The sequence below is a fragment of the Ochotona curzoniae genome, unplaced genomic scaffold, assembly GCF_017591425.1.
Source record: "Ochotona curzoniae isolate NIBS_2020 unplaced genomic scaffold, NIBS_Ocur_1.0 scaffold_4683, whole genome shotgun sequence".
Taxonomy (NCBI): domain Eukaryota; kingdom Metazoa; phylum Chordata; class Mammalia; order Lagomorpha; family Ochotonidae; genus Ochotona; species Ochotona curzoniae.
The window spans coordinates 5,131,193-5,153,399 of record NW_024467121.1 but is presented as its reverse complement, the minus strand read 5'-3'; the positions used below and the strand labels follow the sequence as shown (position 1 = coordinate 5,153,399).

The following is a 22,207-nucleotide window of genomic DNA, read 5'->3' as shown; positions in this document are numbered from 1 at the left end:
CTTGAATTAGCAGGTGATTTCATGCAAATCTACGCATGTTCAGAAGATCTGCTGGAAGCTCCTACCCTCATTCATACGGGTGTTCAATATTTTAAGAATTTCAATCATTTTAAGAATGATTAATTTTTGAAGTTATTTATCACTTGCTTTTATACTTTTTAAATTATTATGTGCTTAATTTTGAAAAATTTAATTCTGTTTCCCACAAACTTGCAGAAGTAATCTTGGATCCTCCAAGTGCTAACCAAGCCCTCTGTTTCTTTAGTCAAAAAAGTAAACTTTACAAAATTGGAGAGGAGCTGGAGCTACAGGGTATCAGGTAAGGCCAGAGCCTACAGCATCCATTCTGGGCACAGGTTCAAGACCTGGTTGCTTCACTGCAGATCCAATTTCCTGCTAATGAACCTGGGAAAGCAGCAGAGGGTGGCTGAAGTGCTTGGGCCCCTGTACCCACATGGGAGGCCCAGAGGAGGTTGCTGGTTTCAATCTGGCTCAGCCCAGGCCACTGTGGCCATGTGAGGAGTGTGCTGGCAGATGGAGGACCTCCGTCTCTGTCTTGGAGCCTCCTTCTCTCTTGTCTGTAACTCTGTCTTTCAAATACATTTTTGAAATAAGATAAAACAAAAATCTTCGCTAGGTTAAGTTCTTTCAGAATCTAAAAGCTCTTTTATGGCCTCCAATTTTTCAGTCCTGGTAGAAAGAGCAGAGTCTTAAAGGAAAGTGAAAAAAAAAAAAAAGACTGCTTCATGATTGAGGGACACTGAAGCAAGAATTAATAACAACAACAAAAAAACTAGTGATAGATTCAGTTTTCAGGATTTTGACACTCTAAGAAATTCCTATCTTCATATCAAATGCTAAATTTTAATGGTACCTTCAAATGCATAAAAGGGATGAGAACAGAGCTGTTAATTTTTGCTTTAGTGAAGACTCAGGGAAAGGAATGCAGTCGTAGGGGCTTAGGTATGCTGAGCCTTAGTAAAATGTGATCCTTTTGCCTGTGCATTTTTGCTCAGCCGGCTCCTATTAATGGCTTCTGCTCTTCTACGGTGTTCCATCTCTGCCTGAAACACCAGAAATGCATGAGGCAACTCACCTCATCCTGCCAGGATCAGAGGGGAAAGCGCAAGAAACCCCTTTGCCAAGACCATCATCTCATTATTTTATCGTCTATCAGTCTCATAGTTTTACTTGGAAAGTTAAGATTTACCAAGAGATGGTATTTCCAGCTTCTCAGAGAATCCTAATATGAACTTTGCCTTATTCCTGTTTTGAACCATAAACAAAGACTAAAACAACCCACTGTCTCCCTGGCTTTAGTAGGAGTGATCAGTGAACTGTCTTTGAACAATAAATGTGTTAATCTCCCCTTTCCATCTCACTGCTCAAGACACAGAGTGTTTCATATTAGAGGTGAATTGAGTCCTGAGAACGGATCTGCAGGGAGAATGACTGGGTGGATTGGGAACGTTGATGCTCTGCAACCAGTCAAGCACCCATGCATCAGCGTTCTCAGGCTTGGGCCAATGGTCAGGGTTGACTTTTGCAGAGCCCCCTCAATGCCTGCTCTTGGGTGCTCTAACAATGAAGAGAAGCAAGGTCTAGGCTGTGGGACCTCTACCACAGAGTGTCCACAATGCAATGTAATCTCATCTCTTCCACTTTCTGAGTTCTATCTTTCCAAAATGTTTCTTCTCCTTAAGAAGATATCATTTTCAAAGCATCCAAGAAACCCACTTGTACATTTCATCTTATTAATTGGTCGAGACTTATTATCAATTTTATCATGCAATCAAATCTTTCAAAAAGTACAATAAACTTATTTAAAACAATGATAGGGCCTTATGACAAACACTTTATGCTATTTTTTGTAGCTATTTCCCCAGAAGTTGCAGTATAAGGTAGCATAATGCCAGATAGTAGTAACCAGACTGTACCACGATCAGCAGAGTGCTGCTTCTCCAAAGACATTGACTATTGTTTTCATATTGTATTTCTTTTTTTTAAGATTCATTTATTTTTATTGGAAAGGCAGATATACAGAGAGGAGTAGAGACAGAGAGGAAGATCTTCTGTCTGATGATTCACTCCCCAAGTGGAAAAAAGGGCTAAGGCTGAACTGATCCAAAGCCAGGAGCCAGGAGGTTCTTCTGGGTCTCCCACGCGGGTGCAGGGTCCCAAGGCTTTGGGGTATCCTCTACTGTTTTCCCAAGCCATAAGCAGGGAGCTAGACAGGAAGTGGCCTCCAGGACACAAACCAGCAGCCCTATGGTATCTTGGTGTATGCAAATTGAGGACTTTAGCCATTAAGCTACCACACTGCGTCCTTGTATTTCTATATTATTCAATAGACAGTGTATTTATGGGAGAACTTCCCTAAGATGTACATTAGTTGAAAATACCTTATATATATATATATACATATATATATATATGTGAGTCTACATTAGCTAAGATTAATAATTCAAATTGAAGAAAATTTATTATCCCACTTCATTCAGACATCCATTCCTACCTACATGTAACAGTAAATTATGCTTCATCCTGAGTGATTATTTAAAAAAAAAATTTATTTTTGGTGAAAATACTTCTGATAGAGTTGACAGAGTTTTCTGCAATGTTACCAAGTTATTGTGGCATTATTTTAAAATAGCACATTTGATAATTTTAAATACATACCTAAATATACCATATATGCTGTACAGGTAATATAGATGCGTATGTGTATAAATATATGTGTATAATGCTGAATTCAATTTGCTTCTTGAAGTGTAAGTTGTAATACTAATGCTTGAATAAGAAGCTATTTAATGTTATAGGTGACTTTAGAAGACACAAAGCTTTGTTTTTCTTCTACACTTTCACTAAGCTCTCTGCATTATAAATCTGTTACCTCACCTGCAAGGTTAGAAGACTTCTTAGACTATAGCAGGCTCGGGTCCTTGTAAGGTTATCAGCAAGGTCTTAGTATTTTCCTTCACCTTTAAGGAATGGTTCTCGTCATAAAACAGTGCATTCTTCTTTGTTCCCTTACTTTATTTTACAACAGATTTGCCAGGCATATAAAGTATCAAATTACTGTATGCTAATTCTATTAGAATTTTATGCAGCTCATGTGTACCAATGTTCTATGTCTTATTAAAAGCAGCAAAAAAAAAAAGCTTTTTAAGAATTTGGGTGTGAGGCAATTTTCTGCTTCATAAAATACAGTTAATGTTTCCTTATGCTAACAGAAACATCTTTAACTATTGATTTCCTCATATTTTATTTTAATAATACTGAAAATACTCCAGAAAACATCATTTGAGACCAACAGAACATTTGCCACAAAAGATTGCTGTACAGTCATATACTGAACGTACACATAGACCTAAATCTCTATGCTCTCCTACCTTCAGCTCACAACACCTGCCAACTCCTTGCCATCATGAGTATACTATTATTCCTGTGCAAGCAACATTGTGTGGGTTTTACCTTCCTTAGTTTTCTTTTTTCCCCAAAGTAGTTAATAATTTTATTGGATTATTTATCTCAGTGTCACTGTTTACTTCATTAAAACCTTCATAACTAAATGATCCATATTTTCCCAAATTAGTTTCTTGTTGTTATTTTATCCTTTTTTTTTTCAATGATGAATAATTTTACAAACCATCTTCTGAAAAGAGCCAGGTAATAAATGTCCCATTTTCTGGTCCACATGTTTTCAATAACAGGGTTGCATGATGGAAAACAATTGTTCTAACCTAGAAAATCTAGCTCTGCCCTAGGTCTTAAATAAATGAACTGCAGTAAAATCTGGAGAGTAGCAACCTGGAAGGAAGCCCAAAGTGGCGTTTGATAGGTGACCCTATAACTGATGGGCACACCCTTCCAAGGAGACATGGCTGGGATGGGACCCTGGGACAAAAAGTGAAAAGTGAGCCTATACTGGAAAAGCAGGCATGTGGCATTGAGAGGATAGCTTGGTTCTCACACTTTACACATATCTTTTTACAACAAGCCATTCAAGTAAGTGTCGAATGGAGGTTAGTGTAGATAAACTGAGAAAAAGGGCTTAGAGATCAGGGAGGGATTTTCTTCCTTTCACAGTGGACATGGAGTTTTTGGATTGCTGGGCCACCCTATGCACCTGCTAAAAGTTCAACCCTAGTATTTACTTCTTTCATGCGACCACTCAGCCCGCAAAACACATTATTTTACAATCACAGCTTAACCTGATCACTGTATTTGTGATCCTGAGTAAGCTTTGTAGCCTTCCTAATTCTCACCTACTTAATTTATAAAGCAGGGATCCCGACACTCAGCTCTTCATTTCACTGCATGAAATGAATGAGACAACAAAATTAACAGACTTCAGGAGTGGTCTAGGTCTTCATGTGACACTTGGCACACAGCACACATGTAGCTCTTATGACAGTTTTCAGTGTCTCTGGGCATAAGGCATCCCTATGCTGAAAACAACCCTCCTGGCCTTTTTGTACAAGCTCTTGTGGTTTAGGCACAGCAGAAGCAGCAGCAGCAGAGGAAATCTGGGCAAGAATAAAACAAACCTACAGTTGTGCAGACTGCCATTCAGGGTGGATTCATTCTGAGTAGGACCCCAGGTTAGTGTAAACAGTGTTCTTTGTTGTCACAACGTTACTATTTTTGGATGTAAAATTAGGCAAACCTATTTTTAGATACTGTTGCAGCCATGGTCATGATTCACAGAGAAGACAAATAGTTGTCCCTTGACTATAAATCCTCATTGAAGCAAAAATGCAAGAGCTAAGGTGAAATAAACAGTGCCTTTCTAGAAAGGAGAGAAAAAGAATTCACAGTATTCCAGACTCTATCAACCTCTTTCTGTAACATACCAGAAAAAGAAACTTGGATAGCTGCTGTTGGTTCATTCAATAACTCCTCTTTTTATCCCGAAGTATCTTTTCCTTTGTATTTCCTAGTAGTACCCACAAGTATGGCCAGTCTAACTTACGATTACATAAAAAGATACCCATTTAGAATAGGATTATCTAGATCTTACAGAGCTTAATATGCATTGCAGAATTTCTGATTCCTAATAGTTTCTATGAATAACAGAATTCAGACCTCCTGGCATATACTTTCCTTCAAAAATCTGGGTAGGCATTATTAATGGGTAAAATTGTTTCATTCACTCAAGACAGAAAATAAGCACTTTGGCATGAAGAAAATATCATAAAGATCTTGAGTAGTATATTTCTGTCAAGAAATACATTTTGTTTTACCTAACATTAATCTTTTCTATAGGAATTATTATTATTCTCCCAATATTGAAAATATATGTAATTTTAAAAATAGATGTTGTATACTTACTTTGCTTTGGTTTTTATATTTTTATTTCCTGTCCTTGAAGGTTTTTTTTTTCTACAATAATTTAAAACCTACAATTTTAAGCTGAACAAATGTAATTTTATTCTTGGGCAATTAACTTTTAATTATTTCCAACAGATCTCACTACTTTAGTACGAGCAAGCTGAGGCAATGCTTTTAGTACTAAATGCTTCACTTTCAGATACTCTCGCTATGTTAGATCGAATTTGTTGAAGTCTAACTTTCCAAAGTGTAACCATATAAAACACAGCCACCACAGTTGGCTAACACATAAACAAAAGTTTAAAATCACTTGGATAATCTTGAAAAAGCAGCTCTAAACATATGTGGTGCTAAATATTTCTACAGAATTTACATCTAGCTTGCCAAGGGGTGCTCAAATGAAAAGCAAACACTATTCACCAACTGGAAAATCGAAATGACTCAAAAAGAATGTCTTGATATTGCAGGTGGGACCTGACTACCAGGAGACTCAGCTCAGACACCTATTGCTGCATAGTGTGGGGGGGAAAAGATTGATTTCTCTTCTTTATTTTCTCCTTAGAGACCGACTGGAAGATGGCCCAGTGGAAAAAAGAAGCAAAAGGCAAAACAGATGATTAATAGATAGAGATAAACTTGCACAGCTCAACACCTTTTTTTTCCCTTGCATTTTTATAGCCAAAAATGCTAGTAAATTTAACGTTGTCTTTACAAACGAAAGAGCTGTATTCTGTGCACATGGCATTGATAATCATCTGAGTCTGAAAGGTTTCCTTCTTCCTCATAACAATACTTGAATTGTTCTAATATACTTAATTTTATTACCATAAAGAACAGATTTCATGTATTTATGAAGTCCATATCTAAGATAAACATATATTTACATATAACACACATACACATATATATATATTTCCTTTCGTCTATATATTCTTTATTCTTGATTTATTCTAGGTAATACATGCATGTGGTAAAATTTAAATTTTACAAATAGGAATGTGATTAAATGGAAACAGTCTCTCATTATTCCAGTTTCTAATTCATAGAAGTTTCCCCTGAAAGGAAACCTTATTAATAATAGTAGCTTTTCAAAGGTATTCTTTATCTTTGAATTACTTCAAAATGCTTTACTGTAACAGCTAACCGCAAGACTTTAAAAGGAGGACAAAAATAGATTTTAGGGGATGGTACTGTAGTATGGTAGATGGGGCCACCACCTGGGACACCGGCATCCCCTATGTGTGCCAGTTGGAGTTTGGCTGCTCCGTTTCTGACCAAGCTCCATTCTAATGTGTCTGGGAAAGCAGTGGAAGATGACCCTCGTCCTTGGGCCCTTGTGGATAGAAGATTGCTCTCTGTCTCTCTCCTGACCCTCTATAACTCTGCTTTCAAATAAATAAATAAAATCTTTCCCAAAAATGGGCTTCATCTTTGTATTTTTAAAAGACAACATTACATATGCTATGTTTCAGGAGACACTAACAAATGCTAAGAATCTTTATTAAAATTCGAAAAGATTGACCATAAAGTATCTTCAAAAATACATTCACATTCAATTTATTTCACATATTCATTATAGGTCAAAAACAATTATCTTGGCTGTGTAGTAGTTCCAGAAGTATCATAAGACCTTTAAAACTTTGGTAGGTGTTTCAATGATTTTAACATTTTAATATTTTAATTTTCCCAATTTATTATATTATGTAATATTTCAGCAAGATGTTTTCTGTCCCAAGCTAAAGGTATGTTTGTTACAAATGGATTCAGTATTGCATATTTTATGACTGATATTCAATTTATAATCTGAAAATTTCAATAACTGTCTATCAAAATGTTACTAATCAGTAATCACAATAAGTAGATAGAGGTGATTTAAAATGAAAAGAAAATAAGTATCCTGAAACATGGATAAATGAATGTTTTCAAAACCGTGAGCCTGTTGAGCTCTAAATGTCTCCCTGAAATAAGTTACCTTGCCAGCAGGACTCAAGCTTAACCCAACTCATTGAAATAAGCCTGAGGTTATAATTAATTTAGCACCGGGGCTCTTAAACTTCCTGAAAGGCTTCTATTTGCTAATCAGACAGGGATTTCACACCTAATCACTGAAGTCAATAGGTTTTTATGTGCATTATGTAAATGTGCAGTCTTTAAGTGGCTTCAAATATGCAGCTAGATCATCATGTCAGAACAGTTACAGGTTATGGCATTGTCCAGGATGTAAAAGGTAAACTTGCCCCAGCACAATATTGCTGACTATCCACTCTAAATCCACTGCTTTACCACAACTTACAGATTTCCTCTTAGCCATAACTTGCAGTGTTTTGATTATGATTTGACCTCCAGACTCACCGGTCTCCAAAGTCTTACGGTAACAGTACTACCAGACTGGGAGCTTGATCCACGTGTGGTGTGCGGAGCAAGAGTCTTTGGAAAGCGACTAAATATCAGGAGGACAACTCTCCTATGGCTGAATTCTACCAGGATTTTAAGGAGAATTTGCATGCTCCCTCTCTCTTGCCATTTAATGTTGTGCTACCCTGAGAGTCTGCTAATCTCAGGGTATTGGCCACTAGATGCCAAACCAAAGGAACCTGCAAAATCGTGGACTGTGAATCATGAGAACCATCAGCTGAAATAAATCTTTTTCCTTTATAAGAGTAGCTTGTCTCAAGCTCTACAATATAGTTACAATAATGGACTAAAGGATATTCCAAGAGTATTTTTTTTAACCATTTAACAAGCTTGAAACTTCTTATTCTCTCCTTTAAACCACAGACTCTTTTATTTTATTTTTTATTCCATTTTATGACACAGTTAAACCATAGACTCTTGAATTAAGTTAAGGCTTATTGTTGAATTAGCTAAATTGAATCACAAGTGCTTTATATGTCTCCTGAAAGATGACAGTAGAATTCTACTTCCTTGAGGGATAAATTCTGATCTGAATAAAAAGACACAAATTAGATAGAGTCAAAATATGTTTTGAATTCTCTTAACAGAGCATCTCTTAAGAGTCTGACATGTAGAACCTTAATGTATCCAGTCTTTCCTGCAATGTCAGAAAGGACCACAAGGGGCAGACTGAGAGAATCTTTGAGCTTAGATAAATCTGTTGGCTTCTGTGGGGAACCATTTGGTATTAACAATGTCAACTATTTTCTTTATTCACGACATTCACACTCAGTATTATAAATGTGCCCACTCTAACGGGCACTTAGAAAGAGAAAGGCAACTTTAATCTCCCTGGTACTGAGAAGTGTAGATTTCACAGACAAACAAAGTTGGAGATCAGCCACAGTATTAAAATCTGCTCTTTGCCTCTCCTTCTATGCCCAGGCATACAGAGTTTCAACTCCATGAGGTTCATCTCCATTAGCAAAATTAGCATATGATGTAATCACATCCTTTTATCAAAAATTAGTTGCATCTATGTAAGAACCGTTTTTTTTTTCCTTTTAATGAATTTTGGTTGTTAATGAATTATTACCCAGTATTTCTGACTTCAGACATTTTTGAATTTATATGTATATATAAATAATTATTTCTTTCTGTTTCTCTTTTTGTCATAGAGAAGGAATGCATTTCACTCAGTGGAAAAGTCACAAGCCAGTGCTAGAGTCTACTCAGGGAAATGTAACAGAAAGAAGAAAATCCAAAATTAAAGTCAAGATGTTGTGAGGAACTGTCTTTTTCCATAATCTTATACTTCGGAAGTGAATATATTATGCTACTCTTTGGTAAATGCATATCTACATTATCTACAGGAATGTGCCTATTCAATTTATTCTTCCACTGCATAGACACATGGAATATATTTATTTCCAGATTTTTGCTAGTACAAATCTTATCAGTTTGATTGGTTTTAAGAAAATCTAAACTACAAAACAACTTTTAAAAGTAAAGTACCAAGAGACCAGCCTTATGAGATTAAGTTATTATTCAATGTGCATGATTATGAATGTTGACATTTTATAACAAGAGATAGTTTAGTTCTTTCGGCAGTAGTTTTGGCAACACAAACAATTCCTATGGACAGAGATGGCCAGAATGAGCTCTTTGAATTCACAGTTAAATGGATATTTCTGGCCTCAAGTATCTTCACAACTTAATCCAAATAAAACAAGTTGAAACTGCACCTCTACTCCACCAAGAATCTAATGTGTTCTTATTTCTCTTTTTTGGTCCCTCCAATCTTCAACTCTGGGTGACAAAAATTCAAATACAAAAATGTCTGAAATGAAAATAACATTCACATGCTGGTCACTATTCATTTCAGCTTTCCTGCTATCTTCTCATGTATCATTCACAGGTAGTCTTTGTCTCGACAAACATATATTTATATCAGTGTACTTATAAAATAATGTTAAGCAATGGAAAATTAGGCTTGTTCCTGGAGTCTCTTAGCATATTTTCAGTTTATATTCTCTTGATAGCTGATCTCATCCGGCCCTCTGGATTTAAACACTATATAGTGATTCCTCAGTGTGAACCTATGGCCATAACCCTTTCCGACTGAATATTTCCACCGCAAGTCTAATAGTCATCTGACTTGGCTTGTTCCAAACCAAACTCAAAATCTTCGCTTCCTAGTCTCTGTCCCCAGTGTCATCTGAACAATCACAAAAGGCAGGAATCCTCATCCACCAAGGTGCTAAAACAAAAAGTATCCTTGACGAGTACCTTTCGTTCTTCTTCACTGCTAATTCATTAGGAAGCAATCTATTTCCTTCTAAAACAAGCCTTGCATCCATTCATCTCTTACAACATATGTAATGACCATCTGTGTCCTGGCTACTAGTATTCCTCGGGTAAATTATTGCACACAATTCTTACTATTCTTTTCCACTCCATTCACAATTCCCACAAGCAAACAAATTTATTCTTAAGGAAGCTGATGTTAGCTTTTAAGAATATTATATACCATCTCACTCATATGTTTCAGTTGTAAAGTCTAAAGGCTTTCCATTATCCTGAGGACAAAATTCATCCTAGCTGACGATGCTCCTCTTACCACACCAGGTCAAGTCTAAGCCTACAACAGGGACATTGTACTTGATACTCACTTTGAAATGTTCTTTGTTATCAAAACCACCTGGGCAGCACCCTTGGAGTATCGGCCATACTGGGACCCTGGCTTGATTACTGGGTGGCCTTTTTCCATTCCTGAATATAGGAGTGGTTGGGAGGCTGGGTATGGCTTCTTCTTTTATCCCTATCCTCACTCCCCCAAAATAAGGAAAAGAAAGAAAGAAAGAAAATTTGGAAACAATGATTATACTCACTTTTCCCTAACCCTTGATCCATTCCAGTCTGATCAATTATGTCTATAATTTGAAATAGATTTTAAAAAATGTTTTTTGGTTTTTCTTTGTAATAGCCAGCTCCGGATTATTAGAACTCTGTTACCTCCTCCTAATTGAAGCCCTTAAAACAAACAATTGAGTACCTCTTTCTTTTTAAACAAAACTATTTGCTTTTCATGTTTTAGGATTCATTTATTTGAAGAGTGAAGGCAGTTGGAAGAGGGCAAGGAGAGATACATTCCATCCACTGGTTCATTACCCAAGTGCAGGCATTAACGAGGGACTCCAACAGGGAATGCAAGTGTCCCACGTGGTGGCTTAACTAACAATGCTACAAATGCTTGTCCCAACTAATGCTGCTTTCAAATCCTATCACTCATCACCATATGGCTTTCTGCTTAATTATTAATTCATTTATTTTCTAGCTTCTTAAGCTGAATGCCAAACTCTATGAGCACTTGGCTTTGATGAATAGTTGATTATTGTTCTAATTTCCTCGTAGTTGAAGTCAGTGCCTGGCTTATGGTAAATAGGCAGTGCACTGCTAAGTCAACAAATTAATATTTTAAGAGTCAAAATATATTTTCAATTAAAAAAGCAAACTTTTGGATGTAATGGCTGATAAAAACAATTTTCCTCAAAGGGCAAGAATGCTTAGATATAATACTAAATTCAGTTATTATTGAATAAATTTGGGTATGTTTCCTCTTAAATTATTTGCTTATTTCTCTTGCCATTGCACAACATGCTACTAGCACTGTTTCCTGTATTTGTCTAAAAATCCATCTCCTTGTTCTAAAAATGTAGGTTATCTTAAGGAAATGATTTTTGTCTCTCTTTTCACCACTGAGTGCACAAAATGAATAGCAATTTAAACAGATACACCCACAAACTTTTGTTGAATGAGTAACAATATAAGGCATAGTTGAAAGTGATCGATTCAGGTCCTCTCATTTTGCAGAGAGGAACAAAAGCACTCTTACATAGAAAAAAATGGGTCAAGTATTTTTGGTAAGCACTTCAAATATGGATCTCATTACATGTTCCTGTAATTCAAATTCTTTTAGACCTTAGGCAAACTTTTGCAGTATTTTTTCAGCTTTTAACTCTGAAAAATGAGAATTAAAGGAAATAAACAAGTCAATTAAAATTACCTTATCTTTTGAACAGCAAGCTCAACTTGAAAACATTCAGTAATTTCCCCCAACTGATTATCATGCCAGAACAAATGAACACATGGATGACAACACAAGAATGTAGGAAGAAAAAAAATACGAGGGCTACTTTTTTTTTTTTTGCTTAAGATTTCTTTTGTTTTGTTGAATTTTTCATAAAAGCTGTTATATAGGGAAATTCTGCCAGGAAGAAAGGAAAAAATTGAAGTGCTCATGTTCAAGAAATTATTAAACCCAGTGGAGAAATTCAACTGAACAAAAGTGCAAGGAGCTATACTCAAGGCAATTAGATAAACAGATTTTGATATGCATGTAACTGGGTTGCTAAAGTATTTCAAATCAGTGTTTGCAATTTAACCAAACACCTAATATTGAGTAACACACAGAAATAGTGAAGCTTTTTAGGAGCGTTTGGTGAAAAATGCATCCCTCATTTATGTGCATCATCACACTGCTTTTCTCCACAAACAAACACCTGTGCAGTTTCAACCTTTGTTTCATATCCTGAATTCTTAGGGCAGTTTCTATATCATATAACTGTTACTTAACATAAACTATGAGGAGATTCATTTCTTAATAGTATCTCTAACATTTTCTAGAAAGCAATCAAGATGAGTTTAAGGCATGGACAACCTGGCAGGTACAAGGTCTAACAGGAGATTTTGAAAAGCAAAAGCTAAAGTCACATAGATTAAGGTTCAATTTTAAATGTATCACAAGTTAAAAAGCCCTGCCCAAATGATTTAGCTGCACAAACCTGCTTCCATGGCTGAACAAATGCTATAGAACGCAATGTTTTCTTGACAAGCTTTCATTTACTATAATGCTATAAACGAGTGAGGGTTATCCTACATTGTTTGCTGGCTAGAGTGCTAAGCTGTAACTTCTTCTGCTGTGACACTCCTGCAGTTAGTACTGAAAGTCCCTTACCCTGGAAACCTGCATTACAGAGAATTAACCATTATTCATGAATTTCTCCATGTACCAGGCACATTCTTAGGCCATGAACACTAAGTGAAAATTTGGATATGGTCCTGTTCTCAATCTCGAGTCTTGCAAAGCTGACAGGTAAATGAGCAGCACCCTTAAGCCCTGAATAAAATCCTAACAACAAGTGCGCCTGGGATGCAGGAACACAGGGCAACAGACACCTCTCAGGGACTTGGGGGAGGCAAGCACTGAACTGAATCCTGAAGGAAGTATGAAGAAGGCCAAACCATGGCCTTCTCCTTGATTGGTTTTGAATTTAGAATTACTTAAATGTACATGAGTACTAAAATGTTACTTCCTTGCTTCCTTTTCGATAAATATGAATAGACACTGGATACATTGTTATGCATATAATTTTATGCAATCATAGCAAAATACACATAAAAATAGTCCAAAACCTCTGTTTTTCAGCAAACCCTCTGGCTCTGGAAACAAACTTAAGCTACTATTGACTTTGATAAAAAAAAAATTCCTGAATATATAGAGGTGAAATTGACATCCTCTGAGTTGGTTATCTTGACTATTCTTCCGGGGAACAGTGGCCTTTCTACGTTTGAAGCTGTTGGACACTGTACTTAGTGGAGTATGAAGCTTGTGATTATAATGCAAACTGAAAGCATGTTATCACAAATCACAAAAGGGAAGGAGGAGGGAAGTATCCTTATGCTTTTAGAATTGACTCTTCAGAATATGTAAAATCCACCTTCTTTCTGTTACTACATATATTTTTAAACGTTTAACTGCCTGTTTGCTTTTTCACTATTTGGAATTCATTTCATAAAGGAAATCACTGAAACAACATGGTAAATGAAAAATGATACTGAGATTATTACAAGTAATGTTCTGTGTACAATATGCTATGATTGTCCAAGACTTGGTAAGTTACAAAGTTTCCTCAAAATTGATGAAAAGGAGTTGATATTCTGTTATTTATCGGTAATGTTTAAAGCATTCCTGAACATGCCATTATCATTATAGCAGCTGCTGCAGTGAGAAGTGAACACACATAGGTACTAAAACCACCAGTAGCTTGGCAGCTCTGTCACTGCCTCGTCTGAGCAACAACACTAGTATCTGGTTTCTAGGAAGCTCACAAGATAAGTAGGATACACTCCGAGACACAGTATAAAGCCCAGGGGGCTGCTGGGATCACGGCACAAATCCTGTTCACTGTATTCCCAGCCCCCGGATACAACTCTTCCACACAAAGGCTGAATAAACAACAAAACACATTTAGAAGTGTTCATCCTGTATTTCCCACTACCAAGTATTCAGTCTGAAAATCTTTAAGGACAGAAAATTGGTGCATTTCTCTAACATCAGAAACTTACACAGCTGAAGTTTCAAAATCAGCTAGTTACAAGGTGGGACGGTAAGTACATATTGCATTTATGTAAAGTCCAGGTAGTGTCAGGCTTGGAGTGTGACTTAATTATTGGTAGATAACCTTGAGATACTCTTCAAGAATTTGGTAATAAAATCCATGTGATTATTATATCTATCCTTGAAGCTATAGAAGCGATTGCCCTTTCTAACTTCAGGAGGTGGACCCAAATCATCAGTCCACACACAACCACTGCACTATCACATATCACAAGTCCCTTAGTGAATGATGAACATCTGTCAGATTATTTCTTTGGCTATCAAGGTTATAAGTCATTCTGAGCACAATTTTCCCTTTTCATTATGGTCACAGTGTGTATGTGTGTTTACACATGTATACCAGTTAATTATACATATTGCACATGCTTGACATAAATTGAAAATGCAGTGAGAAACAAGTCTTTTCAATATTAATTTTTTTTCTTCTATCATTTTTTACCTTTGAAGTTTACTGCACCAACTGCAGTTGAAGCCAATCTGGGAGGACACACAGGGGCCACAACCATTGAACTGAAGACATGCTAGGAAACAAGAGAGAACAATTCATAGACGAATTGGCAGCATAGGGGCAAAAAAGACTGCCTCATCCAAACAAATATCACCACCAGTCCCCACAAATACTTAGGATTAAAACACTTCAGCACAAATTGCAGCTACATAAGGACACTCCCGAAAGTGTGTGGAAATGGAATTAAAAGTATTAATTTATTTTGGGGTAAATTTTTTTGAGCTTTATTTCCCATGCATAAATGAAAACAACATGTGTATAAGAAAAATTTTACACCCAAATAAATACATTTATATTATTCTATTAAAAAACTCTTGGAAGTATTCTTGCATCATCGACACACCTCATACACTTGTCAACCATTTTGTCACCTAACTCTTTGTACATTAACTTACTAGGTAATGGGGTCATCTCCACAGCTGAAATATTTGTAATTTTTGACATTTGTAGCTCTACTCGGTGATATTCATAAATTGTTCTTCTTCGGACATCTATAAAAACAAAAATGAGAAAAGTAAAATGTGAGCATTCTCCCACCTCTACACAGCGTTTCTGAAAAGTTTATATTTATTGGAAAGGCAGATTTTCAGAGAGGAGAGACAGAGAGGAAGATCTTCCATCTGCTGGGTCGCTCCCCAAATGGCTGCAACAGCTAGAGCTGAGCCAATCCAAAGCCAGGAGCCAGGAGCTTCTTCCAGGTCTCCAACATGGGTACAGGGTCTTAACGCTTTGGGCAATCTTCTACTGCTTTCGCAGGCCATAAGCAAGAAACTGAGTCAGAAGTGGAGTGGCTGGGACACAAATGAACACCCATTTGGGGTGCTGGCACCCATAGGCAGAAGAGTAGCTAGTTGAGTCATCACATCAACCCCTAATATAACATTTTAATATTGGCTATGCCATTGTAAACCTTTCACTGATGAAGTAGTAAAATAAAACTTCACCTCATAAACAATTTGATTATTAAAAAAACTAAATCACTTAGAATTTCTTTTATTCATGCTGTTGAAAATGTTGACTAGACTGTCAGATATGTCACTTAACTCACAGGCCTGCAACGCATCGTCACAGTCACAGCATACTAAAGATACATTTGTGGCGCACTTATCTAGTTTGAAATTTTGACACAAGGAGTCAAGAAGGTACAATGATACTATTTGTCCTTAAAGAATTAGCAGTCAGTAAAAATTTTTACATGGTAAAGTTAATACCAGAATAGCACTGTGTGTTGCTTTAAAGGTGAATTTCCTATATAAATACTGTATATGCCAGATAACAGATGAGAACAGATTTCAGGAGTTCTCTGTGGGAGATCGCCCATGGATCTCTGTCTCCCTGGCTGACGTGGGAGGCTGAAAGCACATGGCACATTGTGTGCCTAGGGAAGCACCAGTTGGAGTCTCAGCTAACCCAGACCCTAACATGTGACCTGTTCACTGGGCAGGCAACAAGAGCCATGGGCTGCACTCCAGTCTTTCTTCTCTGCATCTTTAATGAGCTGTGCTAGCACTTCCTTGGTAAACAACTCTAGGAAGTCAAATGTTACATTCATCCTGTTTTTCATCCTTTTGTAATGAGTTTGCCCATGACCTGAAGTACAGCTTCCTGCCCTGCACAGGGAACATGACCTATAACTTCATTGGCGGGTCCAGAGACATGGACATACCCATTAGGCAGTTACAATGTCATCGCTGGATGGTGGTACTGTAAGGACTGCCCTTCTACCTGCCCTGTTTTCCTACAACATATAAAACTCATGACTTTTTCAGATAAACAGACATTCCCCCACCAGTTTGCCTCCAGTGTTGAGCTGCAGCCTCACTCCTCAGTGGTCTCGGGGTCTGCCGCACGGAAGACCCCAGGGAGTTCTCACCTCCCTACATACAGACACACAGGTGGTAACTACGTGAAGTGGCAGATGTGTTCATTAGCTGGATTGTGGTAATTATTTTATAATGTGTTCATGTATCAAATCATTATGTTATAATTCTTAAATTCATATAGGTTTTTCCTTGTCAATTTTCCCCCCCCAAAAAAAATTGGAGGGAAATTTAAAAGTTCAAACATGAAACAAATCAACATTGTTATATATTAATTATGCAGGATTCTATCTCAGGAAAGTAATAATTAGCACTTGGGCTGCATAAAGCAATCACTAATAATTCATGAGCAAAGCCATCATGTTTCCAAAGAACAGGTTGCAAGGAGACTTTGACAAGAACACTCACAATTAAGAATAAGATAAACACAAGCAAACACTCGGTCACAAAACAAAATAAAAAATTAACATTAGAATTTTTCATTTCTGGCTTTGTACTAAAGAGCTTCCCCAGGTTTGTTAACGTAACTGGAAAAGTAACTAATAGCATTTTATATCACATGTGAAAAGCTTATAATAACGGGATGTATATTTATGGAATAATACACTATCAGTAACCACCTGAGGAACTATATTACTAAGATACTACCAATCTCAGAAAACAGGGTGAGATATGCTGATAGAATAGTCAGCCATGGTTCACATCCCAGACCCTGGGCTGTTACTTTAGACTGCCTCGCTAACCTTCTTGAGCTTCACTTTACTCATCTGTAAAATGGGGTAATAGTACCTATTAATAAGTTGCTTTCAGTGTGGAAATGAGGTAATACATGAACATTAGAACAGTCCCTTCTGCAATGCAGGTGCTCAGTGTTGACACTTATGGGTGCCACAGACGTGCTGATTATAAGCTGTGCAGAATGATACAATTTCAAACTCACTGCAACTCTAACATTCTGGAATCAAGCTTCTAGAACATGCGGCTGTAATATTCTTTTAGAGAAAGTGGTTCTTGCTGAAGTCACTAAGTCCAATGACCACACCCATGAAGACACACAGCAGAAATACCTTCCCATAGAGACAAGTGTTGCATTTAAGAAAAAAGTGTCTGTGGAAAGGAAGCAACTGACATGTCAGGAGGTTGCAGAGGGAAGTCAAGCATTGACTTAGACCTACAGATGCCCTTACTCTCCCACTTGCCTTGATTGACTTCTAATTATTCATAAAGAAACTCTGTTCCTGAAAGCAGAGGTAGAAAGTGCCAAAGAAAAGCCTTTTAAGGTTAGGAGAGGCAGTGGCGCCACTCACTGAGAACATTTCGTGATCTGTCATATTGGAAAACAGGATCAAAATCCCAATCCAGTTAATTTTATTTTTGGTATAACTGAAAGACTCATACCAACTTGTCAAAGATCAAATTCGTAAAGAAAGACAAAATGCTGGTTTCTTCATGTTTAAGATTTCTTGAGAAATATGAACCATCTTACCTTTTATTCATAAAAATAATAGATTAAAAATAATGAAAAAATAAATTGTTCATCTTCTACCATGGTCTAAGGTGAACAAATTTCTAATGTACTATCTTCCCATGCATTTTGGGAAGAGTTTAATTCCAAGAAATAGAGACTAAACAATAGACTCTTGCCAAATGATTGCTGCCAGTGTGGGAATTATGGAGTTGAAGTTTTCACAGTGCCTGTCATATGAGTTGGTGCCTACACTATTAGAATTATTTACACTTCATATTATATTCTGAAAACCTCAGCCATTGATAATGACTAGACCTTTGGGACTTAATTACTGACAATGCATATGGAGGAAAAGGAAAGGATGACCTTTTCTGCTATGCTAGTTCTATTCCTGTTCAAAGACCTCCAACTTTTGGGAGCAGATGAATTCAAGAGATCCAAAATTAATGAGGGTGAGTTTGGTTTGATGACCTGCCAGTCAGTGGCAGCTTCCAAATGGCCAAATCTGTAACAGCTCAGAAACACTTCTGTCAAAAAAAAAAAAAAACCAAGCACTTAGAAATCTATTCATTGGCTGGTTCTGCCAATGCTAAAGTTTCTATTTGGTTTCACAATGTATTTAGCTCATGTACCTTCATCAAACAGCAAGCCAAAATAATATTAAACAGAATGTTCAATCTTAGTGGTGGTGACACAACTTGAAATTTTCTCTATAATTTGGAAAACCAATTTGAACTACAAGACTCACTGATAAGGCATTTCTACATTTAAAACAAAATACCACGTATGAGTAGATTTACAAATAGAGAAAACAAAAATCAGTGATTACAGCCTGAAAGGGGATGTGGTTCAGTGTGAAAATATTGCATTGCATGAATGAGAAAGTTTGACCGAGACCAGCAGGAGGGATGGTGTAATCTTATGGAAGCACCAAGAATGCTCTGCAGTCAATACCAGCTCTTGCTGAAATAAACACAGGCTAATGAGTGTCCTTCGGTATGATTACCCATGATCAACTCTGTCTGTTTTGAAACCTAACATTCACAAAGAAAATACATGAGTAATTTTCTAAACTGAACTCTGGCTGTATTTGCATATTTTAATATTTTGTCTGAATTGTCAAATAAATTATTTGTCAACATTTCCTTAATTGAATTACTGGTGCTTAATGACATACCCAATTTTCTGTATCTTGTTTCTTTTCTAGTCCAAACTGAACCAAAGACATTCTGCAGCTTATTGATTAGAATTGATTAGAATTGAATAATGTATGGCAAAATCACAGCTTTTTGTAGCTTAAGTCTCAGGCAAAAGAGATAAGAGATTAAAAAAAAATTACTACAGCGGCTACAAGCTACTTGCACAAAAATGTAACAATCATAAAATTAGCTAGTTGGACATGTTAAATAAAGCATCTAATAAAAATATACTAGGCTCAAATATTCTTTCAAAAATTCCATTCTACTTTTATCAAATACCAATGTTACTGGTATATAAACTTTAGGTGAGCATGAAATGCTAATCTAAACTTCTGAGGATTTCTTATCATTTTCTCACTCCTTGTGATGTTTCAGACCCCTGGTAAAAGCTAAACAGACTTCTTAAGTTACTGACTATCCATAAAGAAACCCAATGCAATTCTCTTTTTTCCCCACATATATTGTACTGACGGTTTAAGCAAGCTGTATTTGCTGACTTCTTCCAGGAATAATTTTTCTCAAGAACAGAATCATAAGCATCATTAGGACAGGACTTTAGCTTGAATATAATTTGGTTCTCTAATTGAAGTAGGAAATTAATTCACAGAGGCATAAAGTCTGGGCATTTAATTCAATTAACCCCTGAAACAGTGAGCCCAGTGAAAGGGCCTTAGGTCATGGAGGGTACCTTCAGGAAAGGCCTCACAAGAAGGTTGTTTAGAAGAGGCAGGTTGGGCCCGTGTAGTTTATACTTCCTGGCTCAGAGAATTCTTGTTCATCTAATGGTCCTACTGTCTTATCTTGAATTGTGAAATTCCAAAACTGGAAACTGAAATACATCGCCTTGCTTCACAAGTAGCTTCACTTGAGTATTTGTTATAGTGACAAAAGCTGAATGGAGAGCAGGAGTGGCCTCAGCAGTTTCAAGGGCTGCTGTGGGGCCTGGACTCACTGGCCCAAGGCTGTCCTGGGAGGTGGCAGCAGGGGACACATCTCCCTTCTCCCAAGAACTTACGGAGAGACATGTCATGTGCAATTGCAACGTCATGAAGTCTCATTTTGTCCCCTCAAAGAGAAAGAATGTGACTCATTAAGTGAAATGGAGGCATTAAAAGTTTCTTAAAATTTAAAATCAAACAATGAGACAAAAAGTTTTTAGAAATAAATCTTGCGAATGGTTGGTATTCATGTGAAAAGGTTAAAAAAAATGTATTTTCAAGCAGCAAAAATGGACAAGCTTAATTGAAAAATGACCAAGCAAATAGGCTTATTAATATAGGCAAAGATTAGTTGGACAGAAGTATCCTCTGTGAGAAGGGAAATGTAAGTCTAAATAAAAATACTTATTTTGTAATTAGGAAAAAATAAGAAATGATTTAGTCAAGGGAAAGTAGAAAATTGAAGGCAAATTAAAAAAAAAAAAAGATACTGGAAAATACATTATCTACAGCATCCAAGGGCCATGATATGGGATAGAGAACCGTAGCACAGACTATCTCTGAGAATGTTTTGCCATAATAGACAACCCCATGGATGAGCCTTGGGTTTGCTGTTTTGAATAAAAAGTAAGCAATTGGTTTTCATTGGGATCCCTTAGGTTGGAATTTCCTTCTTTAGAACAACAAATCCTGCTCTTATAGGTACCAAATAAATCCATAAGTGAATCTTTAATTTCCTTAAATTTTAAACAGTATATTAAAACCCATTCCATGACTTTTTAGGATTTTATATTACAAATGAAGCTATTCAAGTTTCATTAAACAAACAAAGGGATGTGTTCTGAATCAATTAAACTTTACTTTGACAGTGTTGTATAGAATTAAATGTCAGTAAATGACAAAAGGATTAATGAATGACTGTATAAATAACATGAAATAAAAAATTAAATAAAAGGTAATAATCATATTACTTGAAGGAATTGTTCATCATAAAAACTCTAGAAAAAATCTTAAATATGTGAAAATTGATTGGTCAGTCATTTCTCTTTAAAAAGTCAATCAAACAAAAAACATAAGAAATGTATTCATTAAAATAGTGAGGTGCAATCTTGCACAAGAATTTCCTGAGAGGTAATTATATACAAAAAAGTCATGATTTTTGTTTATTTCTCCTTTTGTGAGTTAGTGCATACTTGAGAATCTAAAAACCTAATGAACTTGTGCAGTAAAAAGAAGAAATGTTATCGCCTTTACAATGAATAATTTTTAAGAGTTTTCCACTTTGTGGACAGCAAAAGTAAGACAACACAATTTACTGAAGATTAAAGATTGTTTTGTCCTTGAATGAAAGAAAAGAACCTGATAACTGTGGAAAATAAAAAATGAGATTCAGAGGCTTAAAATTAGTTCCATAAAATATTAAGTAGGGAGGGAGTCTCTTCAAGTTGTTCCAAAATTATTTTTTCACAGTTCTGAACATGTATCTTTGTATTATAATTGCTAATTATAATGAATGTGTCCTACCACTAAATCACAAATTGTTCAGAAGGAGAACATCAGCTCTAATAGAGTTGAAAGAATATTTAGCAAATATATTGGAAAATTTATTATTTACTCATATAATATTATGGGCTTTCTTTTAGAAGGTGAAAAAGAAATAAAATGAATGTTTTCCTAAGTATATATGACATTAAACATTTTATTTCACTATTCACTTATTTCCACATCACTTAAAGGACAGAGAAATGGAGACAGAAAAAGAGTGACTATTGAGAGAGACAGAGAGAAGTCTTCAGTCCACTGGTCTACACCCCAAACGCCTGAAACAGCCAGGGCTGGGCCAGGCTGAAGCCAGGAATGTTGAGCTCAATTTGGGTCTTGCATTTGGGTGAAGGGAACCCAAACGCTTGAGCTATCATCTGTTGTTTTGTAGCGTGTATATTATCAGGCAACTAGATTTGAAGTGGAGGACCTCATCTCCAACCAGGCATTCCTAGTGGGTGCAGATGTCCACAGCTGCATCTAAACCCCTGCACTAACATGCATCCTCTATCCCACTGTGTATGTATGTGTTTATGCACGTGAG

General features: G+C 36.4%; 1 protein-coding gene across 2 annotated transcripts in view; it reads right to left on the bottom strand.

Annotated features, from left to right (window-relative positions):
- Positions 1-22,207, bottom strand: part of PLXDC2 (plexin domain containing 2) — a 400,824-nt gene that overhangs the window by 60,636 nt on the left and 317,981 nt on the right. For both annotated transcript variants that reach the window (XM_040967893.1, XM_040967894.1), the window contains 2 exons: positions 15,092-15,187; positions 14,628-14,709 (listed from right to left, as the gene is read on the bottom strand). In XM_040967893.1, coding sequence (XP_040823827.1) covers positions 14,628-14,709; positions 15,092-15,187 — 178 coding nt within the window. The remainder of the gene's footprint in view (positions 1-14,627; positions 14,710-15,091; positions 15,188-22,207) is intronic.